Source organism: Marmota flaviventris, chromosome 7 (genome assembly GCF_047511675.1).
Source record: "Marmota flaviventris isolate mMarFla1 chromosome 7, mMarFla1.hap1, whole genome shotgun sequence".
Lineage (NCBI taxonomy): Eukaryota > Metazoa > Chordata > Mammalia > Rodentia > Sciuridae > Marmota > Marmota flaviventris.
The window spans coordinates 88,823,568-88,839,769 of NC_092504.1; the positions used below are offsets into that span (position 1 = coordinate 88,823,568).

Genomic DNA, 16,202 nt, shown 5'->3' on the forward strand with positions numbered 1-16,202 from the left:
GGAAAGGAAATCTTACTATACTTTTAAGTGACCAATACTTTTAATGTATATTGCTGTGATGTGACCATCTGTTCATACAGCCAACTCTTGATTATCTGAGGTGAGAGTCCTGGAATAGGAGGCATTATTTAAGTGCATGCATAATCCCCATTTCAGCAAACAGCTCCAGCAAACCATTTACCAAAGAGTGAAACATATAGATGTTCCTCTTCCTTTTACTCCTCATTCTTACCTTCTGATAGAGATGCTAAATAGCAGTAAACTACATGAAGAGGGGAAAATCCTGAAAAATCTTCAAAGGGTTCACCCAATCCTTGAATCAAGAGTTGACTGAACTACACCATCTCGTTAGACTTCTTGAACCTAAACAGGTTTTTTTTTTTTTTTGTATGTATTTATATATGCCAAAAGTATGCAGCTCGGAACATTTGCCATGTTTTTCTCCATATACTATGACTGAGCAAATATCATTCTATAATGCTGTATGATTTTCCTGTGTAGGGTGAACCAGGGCTTCCTGGGCTTCCTGGACTTCCCGGGATAAAGGTAAATACTGCACTGATAGTCTTGATTTCATAGAACTGTAATTATCAGAGTCACCCAAATAGGAGAGAAACAGGGGAAAATGAACACTAAAAAGTATAATGCTGTTCTTTACTCCACAACCATCTCAACCAATTAAGTTTTTTAAATTAAGAATTGAGCGCAGGGATTTAAAGTTTGCCATTGCTTTCTGAACTATATATTCCACTATTTAACCTATCATTCCCCTTACATAAGTGTAAATGCCACTTTACTTGAAAACATAAATTTTGTAAAGTCTAGAATGCCTCTTTACCTTCACATTTTAAGTTTATTCTTAAGATCCTATCAGATTTTTACCAGAATTGAAGTCTTAACATCCCTATAAATCAAACATTTAGGCAGCTGTTTTTATGATTCACCCACTATAATAATCCCTCTAAAATGTTTGGGCTCCTACTTCCCATCAATATTTCTCTGTGCAAAGTACAAATCAAATTGTTTAAAAGTTTTCATGTGGCAATTGACAAAATGTAAAGCTGTGCTCCCTTAGTTGTAGTGACTCCTTTAAAAATCAGCTTATTAAAAAAAATCTATTTTAGAACTATTTGATAGGGGAGCATGATGCCAGCATGTTTTTCCTTACATGGTTCTGTTCCAAAGATTTAGCATGCATTAGTCCAATCCAAAATTATTATTTCTACTTTCAGTGTGAGGGTTCTGTATACTGTTTTATGAACATTCTGCTTAGAGTTTATTAAATAAAGAATATTATTTTAGATTAGATGGAATTTTTGAACTCCAAGAGATCATGTGGCATAATATGTAATATTTTATAAGTCTAGTGTATCTTCTAGGTTGGCACTCAAATTTTGGTTTTGGTTTCTTTTTTGATGTGTTCAGATTAGTATCCAAAAAGTTCAGATGTCCTTTTAATATATGTAAAGGTATATTAAAGAAGTGTTTGACTTCTTCAGTGAAAAATCCTCTGACAACAGTTTATCTAAAAAGTTAAATTCACTTCCTTATCATTTGATATTTAGCAAAAATAACTTCATAAATTAATATGCAATTTCATATTGCAGAGTTAATTTATGGCAGTTCTTTACAGCCTTCCATTCATTAAAAATGGCAGCTTTTATAAGTGATTATAAGATCATATCATAGATTTAAGAAACTGATAGTTGATATTAATTAAAAAAGAACCTGGTAGCATTATAAATCATTATAAAGTAGGAGCATTTGGAAGGGGCAAGCAGAGCCCCTGCAGCAAGTGCTCTGGGTTAGCAGGGCTGTGCCGCTAGCATGGCTCGTCTTACAGGAGCCTTGGTGTGTTGAAATCTAGTTGTCCCTTCTCCTGAGCTTGCAGCACCTTCTGGGTAAAAGAAAGAACATGAGAATAAAGGAATTCCTTTTTTTTCCCTCCAAAGTAAAATATATATACATATTTATTGTGTACAATTACCCATGTTAATATGTTATATATAAATGTGTATATATACATTTATACACATATATGTATATGTTATGTACATATATGTATATATATGTGTGTGTGTATGTATATGATCTTTATTACTACTATTTGGTATAATTATTTTAATGTTATATTTCTCTCATGAACCATATCCCACTGGATCTTTGGCTTTTCCCTAGTCATCTGAAGACTAGTATGAATGTTTTGAACTTTTTCAGATTGGGAGTGTAGTTGGTGATTTGCTACCTCCAGTAAATGCTTGCATTTACAAGGTCACAGGAAATTGCTAGCCATACTAATTCTGATATTTTCTTTTGTTTTTCTATCCCTGGCTAGTAACTATAGTGAGAAGCTATTACTCAACAAAAACTCTTTTTATTATTCACTAGAGATTTTTTAAAATGTATTTATCAAGTACCATTCGGGCGACTATTCAGTGTTTGATTTAAATCCCAGGTTCTATTTCTGTTTAATAAATTTTGTCTTCTCACTCTAATTCAAATGGGAGGTATGCTTGCCTTATAATGTAGTAAGTGCCAAGTATAAATAAGTAATTTTGAAAAGGAGACACTTTAAGAACACATTAAGGTCATTAGTATTTACTAGATATTTATAAATGTTGAATTAAAAAAGTATAATCTTATAATACAGTTTCATTAACTTGGGCTGTTCTTTATTCCTTTAATTTACCTTACCCCTAATTAGGACAGTTAACCATGATTTCATAGTTTAAAAGAGTATAAGGATTTCAAAGATGAAACCATTATGTATGGATATAGAATGTGTGGTAGCAGGAACATTAGTCATAATCTTGCTAGACTTGTGTGTTTATTTATGCTTTGGAAATACTTCCTGTTGCTATTCATCTCCTTCTTATCTGCTGGTACTACAGAGAGCATGTAAATGCCATCCGTTATTTCTAAGACATTGAGGAAACCAGCCATGACATACCAGGGAAGCTTTGATTCACCACCTGTTGCTCTCGGGGAATGGTTGGAAACTTAATGAGCATCCACATGCCTTCCACAGCTCTCAGGAAATGAGCAAAGTACCTAAATACAGACAGCAGACTCATCCATCTATCACCTCAGGGTCCCACTCAGAGGAAAGTGCTAACACCATAGGCATACAGTGTAAAAGTCACTAAGAGCAGGCGTAACTTAATTTCCAACTTCTCTTAAGCTTCCTGCACAAGTATTTGAAAGTCCTCTTACCATGTGGAAGACATTTGGAATTTCTATTCCATGCATTCATGGTTCATATAGTGTCAAGATGTTCAGCTGGGAAAATTAAATTATGTACAATGTACCATGCACACATCTATCTTCTGGAATAAGACTTGAGCTCAGAAAATTAGTTGTATGAAAAAGTCTTCAAATATTTTAAAGGATAAAATTTATTATCACTAGCTTTTCAAATATCAAAGGATAAGATTCTAAATACCAAAGTCTTTGTTTCATTCCCTACACTTATTTTTTTAATGTAAATACATGGCTCACCCCTTATGGTTACATTTCCCCAGTAATTAAGTAGCATAGACCAGCAACTTCAGAACAAGCAACCAGTGTGCAGATCCTGGTTCTCCCCCTTACCAGTGTATGATCTGGGAAAAGTTCTGTAATCTCTCTAAGCTTCATTTTCCTTTTAAGATGCAAATCATTATTGATCACAATACAGAAAACTGTGAGAATTAAATGAATTAATATATGTACAGCTCTGAAAGTATCACCAAGCACATAGTGAATACAATATAAATGTTGGCTATTGTTATTTTTCTTGGGGAAATGGGGAACAATGACTATGTATCTATCTGTTCTATATGATCTTTTGTTATGTGAATAATATTAACCTATAGAATATACAGCCATTTATATTCTATGGTAGTAGATGTAAACTTAAAACTCCTTTGCAGTGATAGGTTAACATGACCTTCGGAGCAGTAAGACACCCACTTTCTACTGACACATGATGTCATACTACTCCCCTTTCTTATTAGTGAAGTGTATTCTAGGAATAAGGAACGAAAGGGCACAGGACTCGAGGGATAAGACATGACACTATCAAAGTTCCCTCCTGACACTGTTCACAGGTAGAGCAAATGTAAAACTTGACACATACTGTAATGATGAAAATACTTCAGTGATGCTCAACCCAAGGTATTATTCACAAATATTGATTTTCGATGCTTACTTTTTTCCTTTCAGCATATACTACCAGTTTATCTCACCCAGGAAGTCAGTTAGGGGGGAAAATATACATATGGCAAGGGAGATATAATACATTTTAAAAAATGACATCAAATCAGAAAAACAAATCATTTAGTGGCAATGAAATTTTTACAGTGTATCAGCCCTCTAAGCTTGATGGTTTTACTCTGGCTTCCACATCAGTGACAATTTGACATTTAGATCAAGACCTTGAGGACTAGGGGGGCGGTCTGCGACAGTCACTAACTCTTTATACCATGTTATATGAAATCAACTTTGACGTGAAAGCATATGAAATCTAACTTTGACAGGTGGCAGAAACATTCACTTTGGCATTCTTAAGTATAGTGCTCAGTAATCTAAACAGAAATGTATTTTCTAAATCCACTGAAGGCGAGGATCCTTCCTTTAAAACATTAAAAAATAGCAGAGGAAAATTTTGGAAGTTCTATAGGATATGGAGTGAATTCCTAGAAGAGAAAAAAAAAAGAAAAAAAATACTAGTTAAAAGAATAACATTGAGTTATTGCTACTTACAATTACTTTCTGCTTGCACAAAGTTCATCTGAGAAGTTGAGTAATTTAGAATCCAATTAGGAAACTCATACAACCAGAAATCAGAGATTTTTAGCAGCCATAATGAAACCTCCAGTAAACACTCTGAATGTGTTTTCATGATGTAATCCTGTTTTAAGAAAAAAAAAAGTTATATTTTCTGGATTTTAAATAAATATGCTATTATAGTTCGTTTCTGACAGAGCCACCAGGATGTTTTAATTTATACTCAAATTTGATCCTTAAGGGAAATAAGTATTTTAAGGACAGATTCTACTTCCTCCTTCTTTTTTTCTCAATAATTTTATAAATCAATCATTACCCAAACTGGATGCCTAGAGGTTCTTATTACAACAAATGTTATTGCTGTAATCCTCACAAGCAGGTATCATGCTGACTTGAATTCTAATTAGCTTTTAAGCAAGAAGACTATTGTTTGGTTAATGCATTCAGTGTCAAGACACATTAATCAAAATTACTGGCGATGCTTTTAGCACCCAGGCAACTCAGTACATATATGTCAAGCCCCATTGGACTATTTTTTGGGCAATGAAAATAAAGTTGGATCTGCCTGGGAATAATAGATATCATGGAAAATATGACTTGATTTAAGCTGGTATATTAGAGAGTTTTTTAGACAGGCTAAAAATTAATATTTTTTGCTCCTCTAATTGATAATGACTTACAAAAATAAAACAAATGGTAATAAATGAAAAACCAGAGATTTTTCTTGGGGCAAGAACTAATCAGTTAGGACTTTCTGGCCACCATTCTGTTTAACAGATGGTAAGTTCTGGAAGTTAATATGGAAACACCTGGTGAGCCATTTCTGTATAAATGAAGTTGTTCTTTCCTTTATTACCCTGACTAATAATCCCATCTAAGTATTTGTTGACTCTTCTCATCTTTATAAAGGGCATACTTTATGTAAACTTGGCAAAAGTGTTGGGTGAGCTGTCCCAGTGACCATTTAAAAGATAAAATAAGGTCATCTGAAATACTTTCTTGCCATTTATTAAATGTGGATTTAAACAGATAATAGTCAAGATTTTATTACAGAATTTTAAGACTTAATGAGACCTTTGGTAGTCATTGTTAGCATTCGGAAAGAGTGCATTCCTAAAGAATGTCCTAGCTTTCCCTTGACTTTGTAATATAGAAGACCAGTTTTTTTGCTGTTGGACTTGGTACAGATGGTGGTTGTCAGTGTGCTGTGTTTGTTTGCTTGCTTGCTCTTTATTTTTTGGTCAGAAGACATAGAATTAAAGCTGCTATTTCAATTGAATATTCAGGTTTGTTTTGGAAAGTAATAGCAGTGAGTTGAGGAAAAGTTGTTTCAATCAAAATCTTGTCTTCAGGTATCTTTCTTCTATGTTATAGAGATGGATATGGTAAATTCTTCTTGTAGTTTTCTATGTGTACACATTATCAACTAATAAAAGAAAGGGGAGAGAGAAACAGAGATATACCCTAATGAAATACCCTAACTCACAATGAAACTATTTTTTGGTATGGACATAGAATGATTTTTTAAATACGGTACATATTAGTTGCTGTGACTTACATTCACTGAGTTTAATACTACAAGGTCAAAGTCGTGGCTGCCCAGTTGGTTAGCTATAGTTGGTAAGACCAGTGTGAAACCATTAGGCCTTCCATGATTGGTCACACGAAGAGGCATCTCTAATTTCACTAATGTTTTAGGTTGTTGTTGTTGTTTAAACTTGGTTTGGTATTTTTACACATCTTGGCTGTTAAAATTAGACTTGATTCAAATGAACACCCTGTGTCAAATCTTCCTATTTCTTGCTGCTACTCCTAGCGGTTGACTACCAGGCCTCTGTTGTGCATCAGCCTGAGTTAACAGCATTTCCTCTGCTGTACCTGAACATCAGTTTAGATGCCAAAATCATAGCTACTCCATTATTCATCTTTTCTACCTGCTCAGCCCAAGGAAGTAGGCTAGTCTTGGTACTGAGACCTGATTTTTTTTAAAATGATTGATAGATAAAAACTCATGAAACAACTCAAGAAGAAGTCAGGTGCAATATCCAGAACAAGACAGAAAGTTAGACCAAATTTTCTTTCATTTGGAATTTGCTGCCATATTACTCCCATTTCACTAAAACCGAAGAACTGAGATTTCTGATTCTCTGACAGTCACTTAGTTATCTGTTAACATGTGGCTGAGGTAGCAGAACAGAGTATCATCTGTTCATTGTGGTTTAGGAATTAAAATTTAAGATTGTGTTAATGGTTCTGATAAATAATGTGTATCTTTTATTCCCAGAATTTGGTTAAATCATAGTTCTGTGCTTATTTTAAGGTAGATAATATATTGTTCATATTTTTATTTTCTCCAAGAGTAAATCCAAATGGACTTTTCCTGGACCATAAAACAACAATATAAAGAGGAAGCAGATTAAATCTGAATTCCATGGTTATGGTAATGGAGAGAGGAACAGGAATCCTTAAGAGGAGAAGTTCCTTTCCACTTCTTCTCTCCCCTCTTCTCCTCTTTCACCTCCCTTCCCTACATTCCTCCACTGCTCCTTCTCCTCTTCCTTCTCTCCCTCTTTTTCCTGTTCTCTCCCCTTTTAGTTGGATGTGAAATTTGCAAGCAATGACTTTGAATTTGGTTGCCTTCACTCTTCCATTCCCCTCCACACGCAGTCAGCATCACCAGTGTAAGGATAGACTTCATCCTCTTGTTAATCTCACTAGTAGCAAAAGTAAAAACCTCAAATGCTGCCTAATGTGAGATGGTGAGTGAATAGAAAGATGGAAAAAAATGCCACAAATATGATGCTATAATCATATTTCTATTTATAAACACATATACCTCTGTATGTGAAGCTAGAGGGAAATAGATTAAAGAGGCTCTGAAAAAAATTGGTACCCTGCTTATTCTGATGTTGTTCATTGTAACCCTGGTATGCATAACAGGCCAGATATTTAAAACCTCTGCCTTTCCCCCATTTATCTTGAACATTTTTGTTATTTTCTTTTTTTAAAAAAAAGCACTAAGAGATCATTAACTTAAAACATTAATAATTTCAGAAAATATCACGTTCACTTGTTTTCTTTTAATGGTCGAGCTGTTGTGCTTACTGTTTGCTGTTTAAGTCTATACTTCCCTAATTAAGATAGCCAGCCCCTGCCCTCTTCAGAGGATCTCCACTTTAAGGTCCTATGTTATTCCTAAAATGATTAAGTGAAATTAGAAATTGGATTTTCTAATTCAGCAATTGCCTAGTTTGAAAAAACCCTCTAATTTATTTTTTTCTTCATTAAAAGTAATGTCAGAGTTTAATTCCATTATAGTTCGGATTTCCTCTATTGTATTCTCCCCACTTTGTCTACTCAGATGAATACATGTGAATAATTTTCAACTTAGCATTCTTCTATTTTGTGTTCATTCAGTGAGATTAAATATGCAAAACAGCTTTTAGAATCATTATATATTCCAGTATAAATTGTTATTTTTCCTGTTTGTTGCTCTGCAGACATGTAATCTTGTTCTGGTATATTCTGATTTTTCTCTAAATAGGATTATTCCAAAGTGCTATGACTTTGAATCATTTCAGCTTCTTATTTTTCCCCCTGACCTTCTCCTTTGTCTATCCTGCAAATTAGGAATTGTGACTAGAGCAGAAGAGCCATTTGCTTAATTTTTATATCACAAGAAAGTATTATTACATAATTTTAGATTGTCATTGTCCTTCTCTAGAGAGTTTAGGGAATTCTAGAACATTTACACTATACATCACTCCTCCACAAAGAAACAAGATTTGTTTGAAAGGATTACATTTATTTAGGGAAATTCAATAGGTATGATTCTTATCTTCCTGTATTAAAAGAAAGACAACTCATTCTTAGTAAACCTGTCTCTTCTACCTTACATGGTTCTGATATGTTTTAAACTTCTTTTGGTTTTGCAATCTTAAATGCCTTGGCAGGTGGGTTCTGTCTCATAAAATGGTATGTTCACATGAGAAAATTTAGGGTTACTTCTTGAAAGAAATTGAAGAGGTATTGAGCATTTTCCTAGGGTGGTTGAAGGTGTTAAGAGATTACCTTTAGGTGATGCACCAGTTAGGATGCAGAAATGTTGGAATATTAGCTAATATTAATGATAACTAACATATTTGAGCCCATAAAGAAAAAATAATAGGTATATGATGTGCACTTTATTCTGGGGAGGATGCTATGTTGTGCTCACATTATCCTACAGTAAGTCTTGACTAAGCACCCTTTGGTGAAGCCAGAATCTTCCATTTCTTGGCTTCAAAGACTCCAGTTTGCAAAAGTCAGACTTCATCTCCACTCTCCACTTCTGTACCTACAGTTCTCAAACACTCAGTCTGAGAACCCCTATACACTCCTAAAGAGCTTTTGTTTAGGTAGGTTTTATCTATTGAATTTCTGTGTTAGAAAATTTTATTATATTAAATAACATTTTATTAAATATAGCTGAATTTTCCAAAATGAGACTGAAAAATGTTTCTTAAGGAGAATAATATTGGTATACATTTTTTTTTTTGAAGAGGATTGTCTGGTGTAACGGAATCTCACATCTGCTTCTACAGTCAGTCTGTTCAGTTGGCTGTTCTGGCTGATGTATATGAAGAAAAAAACAGTCTCATACTGATATGTAATTGGACACAAGAAGGTTATTTCAATAGTCTATTCGATTACTGTTGATATTCTTTGCTACTCCCAAACTCCATAGTGACAGTTTCTTAAACATTAAGTGCAGTATAAAATATAAAACCATATCATGAAATTTTCATAATTTGCATTCTTGAGGGAATGAAAATAGAAAAGCAAATAATGTCTTTGTACTATTATGAAAATAGTTTGACCTTTAGGATTCCCTGAAAAGGTCCAGAGCATACTTTGAGAACCTCTGCTATAAGTTTAGGGAGGTAAGAAATAGTCCAAATGGCTCAAGATCACAAGTAGACATACTCATGCCCTGTTTACATTAATAACTGGTTTTGAAGCCTGAGAGAGAAAAGATACCAATAATTAGCTCCTTCCTGTCCCCCCAAGACACAGAGAAAATGGAGGGAATGTCCTTAAAGTGACTTAGAGCTCTGGAAATAACTGAACTTAAAACTGAGATCCTAAAAGTATGCTGTTTGACTCCTTGAATAAAGTAATATAAGAATATGACTCTCAGAATATATCAATATGGAATGATCAGATAAAAATGGTCATAATCAAAGCCTATAAAATTAGCAAATATTAATAGTGCCAAAATTGTCAGTACTATCAAATACATTCTAATTTTATATCTTGAAATAAAAATTTTACTCCTGAACATTCTATTCATAGGAATTTTTTATATTCTAAGAAAAATTTAATATATGTTCTGTTTCCAAAAATGATGAAAAAACACTTGTCTCAGAACACTGAGGTCGCAAAGCCTTACTTATTTGTGAATTATGTAACTGCATGCTTCATCTTTTTATAAACTAAACACTAACATAAATAAGAAATATGTTTCTGCAGCATTTACTTTTCTTCTTCTTTTTTATTAGTATGTGTTAAGGGGGCTACAACTATTTGATATCCTAAACAGGTCATTTTATTTCTCCTTGAAGATATGTAAGGTTCCCTTCTAACCTGAAATTTTCAACCTATTAGATTGTATTACATTTTCATGACAGTAAGTCTTTATTAATGACTTTATTGTGGACTTCAGTGAGCATTTTTTTTGAAAATGAGGGAATATTTATTTGTACATATCATTTTATTAGAAATATTTTACTTTTAAATGCATGTATTGTTTTTGTTTGTGAAATAAGTTAAACTCTCAATAGAAGTATAATGGTAATCATTTATTTTTTCTGAATAGAGTTCATATTTTTATTTTGAACTATGAAGACATCCATTTTGTTAGAACAAAATGATTTGTTCTAATTCTCCATTCCATTAGATGGAAGACAATGGGATATGTAGAGTAGTTGTAAAAGGTTTGTAGGCAATAAACCTAAAGCATTAATGCCCCACTTAACTTTATTTTCTTAGATTAGTACCAGGAGCACCTAGGTTAGAGTAAATCTGTTTGAGCTGTGTATCAACATGCATTTTGTAGCATGATAGCCTTTGTTCCCCACCCAGTACCCCATATTTTGCACAGTAGATTTTAAATTTTACTTGTTTGAAATATATTAGATAACATTTTAACATATCTTCTAGAACATCCTCTCAGTACTTTTCTGCTTAGCTCCAAGTATCATAAGACCAAGTTTGAAATATTGCTGCATTAGGAAAACATCAAGTGTATCAAACAACATGAACAACTACTCCAGAAGTAATCCAAGGGGCAGGGAGTAAATATGGGAACAAAGCCATTATAGGTTTGCTTGAAATTTTTGGTATATATTTTAGGTAGTTGGGCCCTTGAGCTTTCATAGTTAAAAAGAAAATAAAACTTAATATTATATTCAAGACAATGTGAATACTGGTTCAGGTTTTTGTTATTCTTCTTCTTCTCGTTTTTGACACCAAATATGTGGTGTCTTTTCCAACACCGGTTTTCCAGCTTTCTGACATGAACAATTCGATCCTATTTTGACACTACTCTAATTAGTACCAGACCCCACACATCTAAGGACTCAGTCCCACAAGAGTGACCTCATTTCCCTTTGCCAGTAGCAGGTATGAAATTCCCAGGTTACTGGCACTTACATCTGACTTGACTACAAACTTACAGGTTCTCACAATACCCCCTTCAGGTTTGCTAATTTGCTAGAATGACTCACAGAACTCGGTAAAATGCTATACTTACTATTTCAGTTTATTATAAAGGGTAAAAGGAATAGCCAGGTAAATAGTACAGAAGCAAGATCTAGAAGAGTCCTGAGCTCAAAAAGCCTCTTCCCTGTAGAGTTGGGATGGTCTACCCTCCTGGCATTAAATGTGTTCACCATCTTGGAAGCTCTTAGGTCCCTGCTGTTTGGGGGTTTTAATGAGGTTCCATTACATGGGCATGATCTATGAAGTCACTGGCCTTTGGTGATTGAGCTCAATCTCCAGACATCTGCCCCTGATGGAGATCAGGAGGTACAGCAGTAAGTTCCAACCCTCTAATCACAGGGTTGGTTCCTCTGGCAGTCAGTTCTCCATCTTAAAGCTAATTAGGGGCCCAACAAGAGTCACTTCATTTGCATAAAACCAGGTATAGTTGGAAGAGACTGTTAAGAGTAACAAATGTCCCTTGCCTCTATCATTAAGAATATTCCCAGGGTTTTAAGAGGTCTGTGCCAAGAGTTGGGGACCAGGACCAAATGTAGGTCCAATTACACCACAACTGGAGTTTCTACAGATGATGGAAATAATGATTCTGCAGATATGGCAAGGAAGATTTTTATCTTTCATGCTTTCCATTCCTGAGTCTCTTCCCTAGCTATATCTATCATATCAGTTATCTATTGCTGCCTACCATCTTACCCTAAAACTTAGTACTTTAAAACAATGGATATTAATTATCTCACAGTTTCTGAGGGACTATAATACAAGCACAGAATGGCTAGGTGCCTTTGGCTCAGAATCTCCCATGAGGTTGCAGTGAAATAGTCAGCAAGACTGTGTCTTACAGAACATTCTACAAGGCTGGGGCATCCACGACCAAATTTGCATGTGTGGTTGTTGGCTGGTTTCATTCTACAGTGTGGGCCTCTCTAAAGGGCTGCTCACAATAAGGCAGCTTCCTTCCCCAAAGCAAGAGATCCAAGTGAGAAAAAACAAGAGAGGTTCCCCAAGTGGAAGCCACCTCTGTCTTTTTACAGCTTATACTTTCCCATCACTTCTTCATATTCTGTTCATAAGCTGTGAGTCAGTAAATCTGGTCATACTCAAGGGGAGGGAATTACACAAGGGCAGATACACAGGAGTGGGATCACTGAAGCCCATCTTAGAGGACACCTACCACATCACCCAATCACAACCGGTCTTAATTTGGTAAGTGATTAAAAAAAAAAATCCATTGGAAAACAGATGAGGGAAAAAATGTGAAACAATTGATCTAATTTTCCAGAGTATTTCTCAAAGAGTTTTCATTAGATCAAAACCAGTTCTGATTAATTTTATAGACAATAACTTGATCTCAGCAAAACTGTAGTATACTTTCAAGGAAGTAAAATACCAAAGGGAGGAAATGAATTTAGCTTTATTTACTGTCAAATTAACAGTGATCTTGTGTGCCCATCTTTTCAAAGGGAGAACCAGGTTTCATTGGTCCTCAGGGGGAACCAGGCTTACCAGGATTACCAGGAACAAAAGTAAGTGGAGTCTTTTCTTCTGCTCCTTTTTTTTTTTTTTTTTTTAATTATTGTCATACTTGTTGAAAGAGGTGACCAGATATTTCTGCCTTAAGAAATAAAGCAGTCTAATGTGCCATTAATGGCACTTCTAGAGAGATCACCATTACTAAATAGAGCAAAGGAAAGTCAATTCCAGAAACCCTTAAGCAAGACAGACTTGTGGAATGTATTGTTAACTTGTCCTCCAGATCCCTCCTAAATTGTTATGATGCTATTAACCTTCTGGCCTTATGGAACAGTAGAGGAACTGTGAAGAGGAGGGAGATAACTCATTAACTCCTGCTGCTCATCACCCACTTTAGGATATACTTGTAAATCAAACATTATTACTATTCCTATCGCTTCCTAGATTTCAAAGGCAAGTACAGATATCATATAGATTTCCAAGTGCTTTTTTTCCAAAAGGCTCCACCCTGAATGATAACTGCAGAAATATTCTGTAATGAAAACCATCTCATGCTCCTTGACATGGTAGCCATAGAGAGGACTCTAAAAGCAAAAGGTTTATATGGTGCTGCAGAGACAGTCAGACCCAGGATTCTCTTTATCTACCCAGTAAGACATAAAAAAAAGTACAGCTCTGATGATAGAACTGGACTCATGACAGACGCATGAATCAAAGGATGGGGAAATGACATCAAACTACATTCTTTTATTTTTATACCACTTTTATATGGTCTTTGCCTCAATGTATATTGTTTTCCCCAGAAGAAAGCCAGGGATGATTCCCAAGAGTTAAAGAAATATGTTCATGATCTGTTCTGACAGGACTAGTCCTCATTTCCGCTGGTCAAGTAAAAATAACTCTAATCCTCGTACATGGAAACTATGTGTGGCCAAAGGGGGTCTGAAACTCAGTGGAATTATACAAAATTGTTATTTTCTTAAGAATTTTTTTTTTTTTGCCACATAATGAGCTGTCAGGCTTATTAGTGAAGTATGAGGAATGCCTGTTTTAGCCTGAACAGATTCACACAAGAAAAGCCTTTCTGGAAGAAAAAGAGAGAAAGCAAGAGAATAATGAGCATTCCCTATTGATCTAAGAACTGCTGTGTGTTGGGGGAGGAAAGGAAGCAGCCTTGAAGATGAGCAGGACACACAAAGGGGAGGGCTGGTCACTGTAGGAGAAAACCAGCATGGACTGCATCTGTAAATGCTGGTGCACTTTGTTTATATACATGGGAAAATTAAAGAAACCCAGGCAGTAGAGAGTGGAGTTGATCTCTAAGTATCTCTTCTTTACTTAACTGATCATAAATTACTCTACAGTTTCAAATTTTAAAAAAAAATCCAGACATGAAGAACCTAGCATGATTCTATAGACCATATACTTCATGACAGATACTACTCTGAACCCCCAGTAAAAGAATGTGCTGTCCTTGCTTGGGTTCACAAGCAGAGCTGTGGATAGGAAATTTATTTCATTAGCAATATTTTGAAGTTAATTGACAACTGAATTGCCTGTCTTGAGCTCAGTATCAAGGTAAGAGTTATGATTATGTTAAAATCTCCATCCAACAGTACTCTTTTCTATTCATATAGTCAGTCTGGATTTGTACCACTGGCTTCAGATTTAAAAAATAAAATAAGGTTGCATTTTTTTCCCAACACCAGCAAAGAGAAATCATAGTGAAGAAAGATGTATAATCTCATCTGAAAGTCTGTAGTGTGTCCTGAGCACCTACATCAGTGCCTGTGAGGAACCTACATCTGTCTAAAGAAATTATGTTTTCATCAGACTATTTTAGAATACTCTGAGTAACATTGTGTATTTATTAAGTCAGTGAAGTTTTCCGGATTTTTTTGTTTGGTTGGTTGATTTTTTGGTATTGAGAAAGGAGAATCAATGCAACAAAAACATTCTCTCCCCTCCTAAAGCTTACATCCACTGTGGGTGAGGAAGGGGCAAAAGGAGAAAAAGAAATAAACAAACAAATAGTATTTCAGGCAAACTAGTTAGGGGCATTGTGATTTAAAAAAGAAAAGAAGAAAAAAAAAAGTGATTCCATGTAAAGATATGTAGACTTCGCTACTATAGGAAACTACGGATGCATTGATTTTTTTAGGTTTTTATTTTTCCCTAAGATAATCTTATAGTTAATAAAAATTCCATATGCCAAGAGAAGTCCTTCAGTCTCACTCTGTTACAGAGGGATCAAAAGACAAAAATAGAAGGAAGTCCCTCGGCTTCTGGACCATCTTTACCATCTTCTGTGTCCGGTCAAGCCCCTGGCCTTTCTCTCAGCCTCCCATCTTCACACCCTCCTCTGTTGCTGCTCAGACACCTACTGAGTCTTTCATTCCTGTCCCACATCACCTGCAAAACCACAAAGGCTTCCCAAAGTGGGCATGTTGCAGAAAAGGATTTCTGAATTTGGAGCCCTGTGTTACCCATCCTGGATCCAATCCTTCTTTCTTATCCTTTCCAAAATGAATCAGTTTCTTCAGTGAGGAAGGCAACTCTCTCTTCTATAACACACCATCCACTGTCTGAATTCCAAGTCTGATTATTGAAATTCTACCCATCTTGTAGGAAACAAAACAGTCTCTAGAGAACATAAAATGGCACCATCTTTGGCAAGACTTAAAAACATTCATACTTTTAACCCAGGAATTTCCCCAACTAGGAATTTATCTTATGAAAATGATTAGAGAATATACAAAATTGGTATACAATTATGCAACAATTGAAGATTGAGCGTAATCAGTTTTAAATTTCAGCTCTTTTTCTTTAAAAGCTTTATTACTTTGGGCAACAGCTCTCATTTTTGGTTTCTTTGTCTGTAGAATGTGAATATCTGTCTTGTTTGTCTTGAGAATTAAATAGGTTAATGCGTGTATTTTGTACAGTTCCTGCCCTCATCAGTGGTTATAAAGTAAGCCCTATAGACCCTTTAGGATGTGATTTGAGTCTCACCTCCAGAGAGCTAGTCGACAACATTTAAGGTTCAGTGGTGTTTCCTCTTCTGTCACATAGAGCCTTACATTAATCTTTAATTATTAATGGATTTGTTCTTGTGGATCTTGTCTAATTAGGTCACTGGCTCCTAGAGGACAGTAAGCATCTTTAGACTTCACAGAGCTACTAATATTTGAAAAAGCTACAAT

The 16,202-nt window shown here is 35.0% G+C and overlaps 1 protein-coding gene across 1 annotated transcript in view; it reads left to right on the top strand.

Annotated features, from left to right (window-relative positions):
- Col25a1 (collagen type XXV alpha 1 chain) overlaps positions 1–16,202 on the top strand; it is a 460,559-nt gene that overhangs the window by 399,810 nt on the left and 44,547 nt on the right. Inside the window, exons 18-19 of the mRNA XM_071614023.1 lie at positions 502–546; positions 12,990–13,052. Coding sequence (XP_071470124.1) covers positions 502–546; positions 12,990–13,052 — 108 coding nt within the window. The remainder of the gene's footprint in view (positions 1–501; positions 547–12,989; positions 13,053–16,202) is intronic.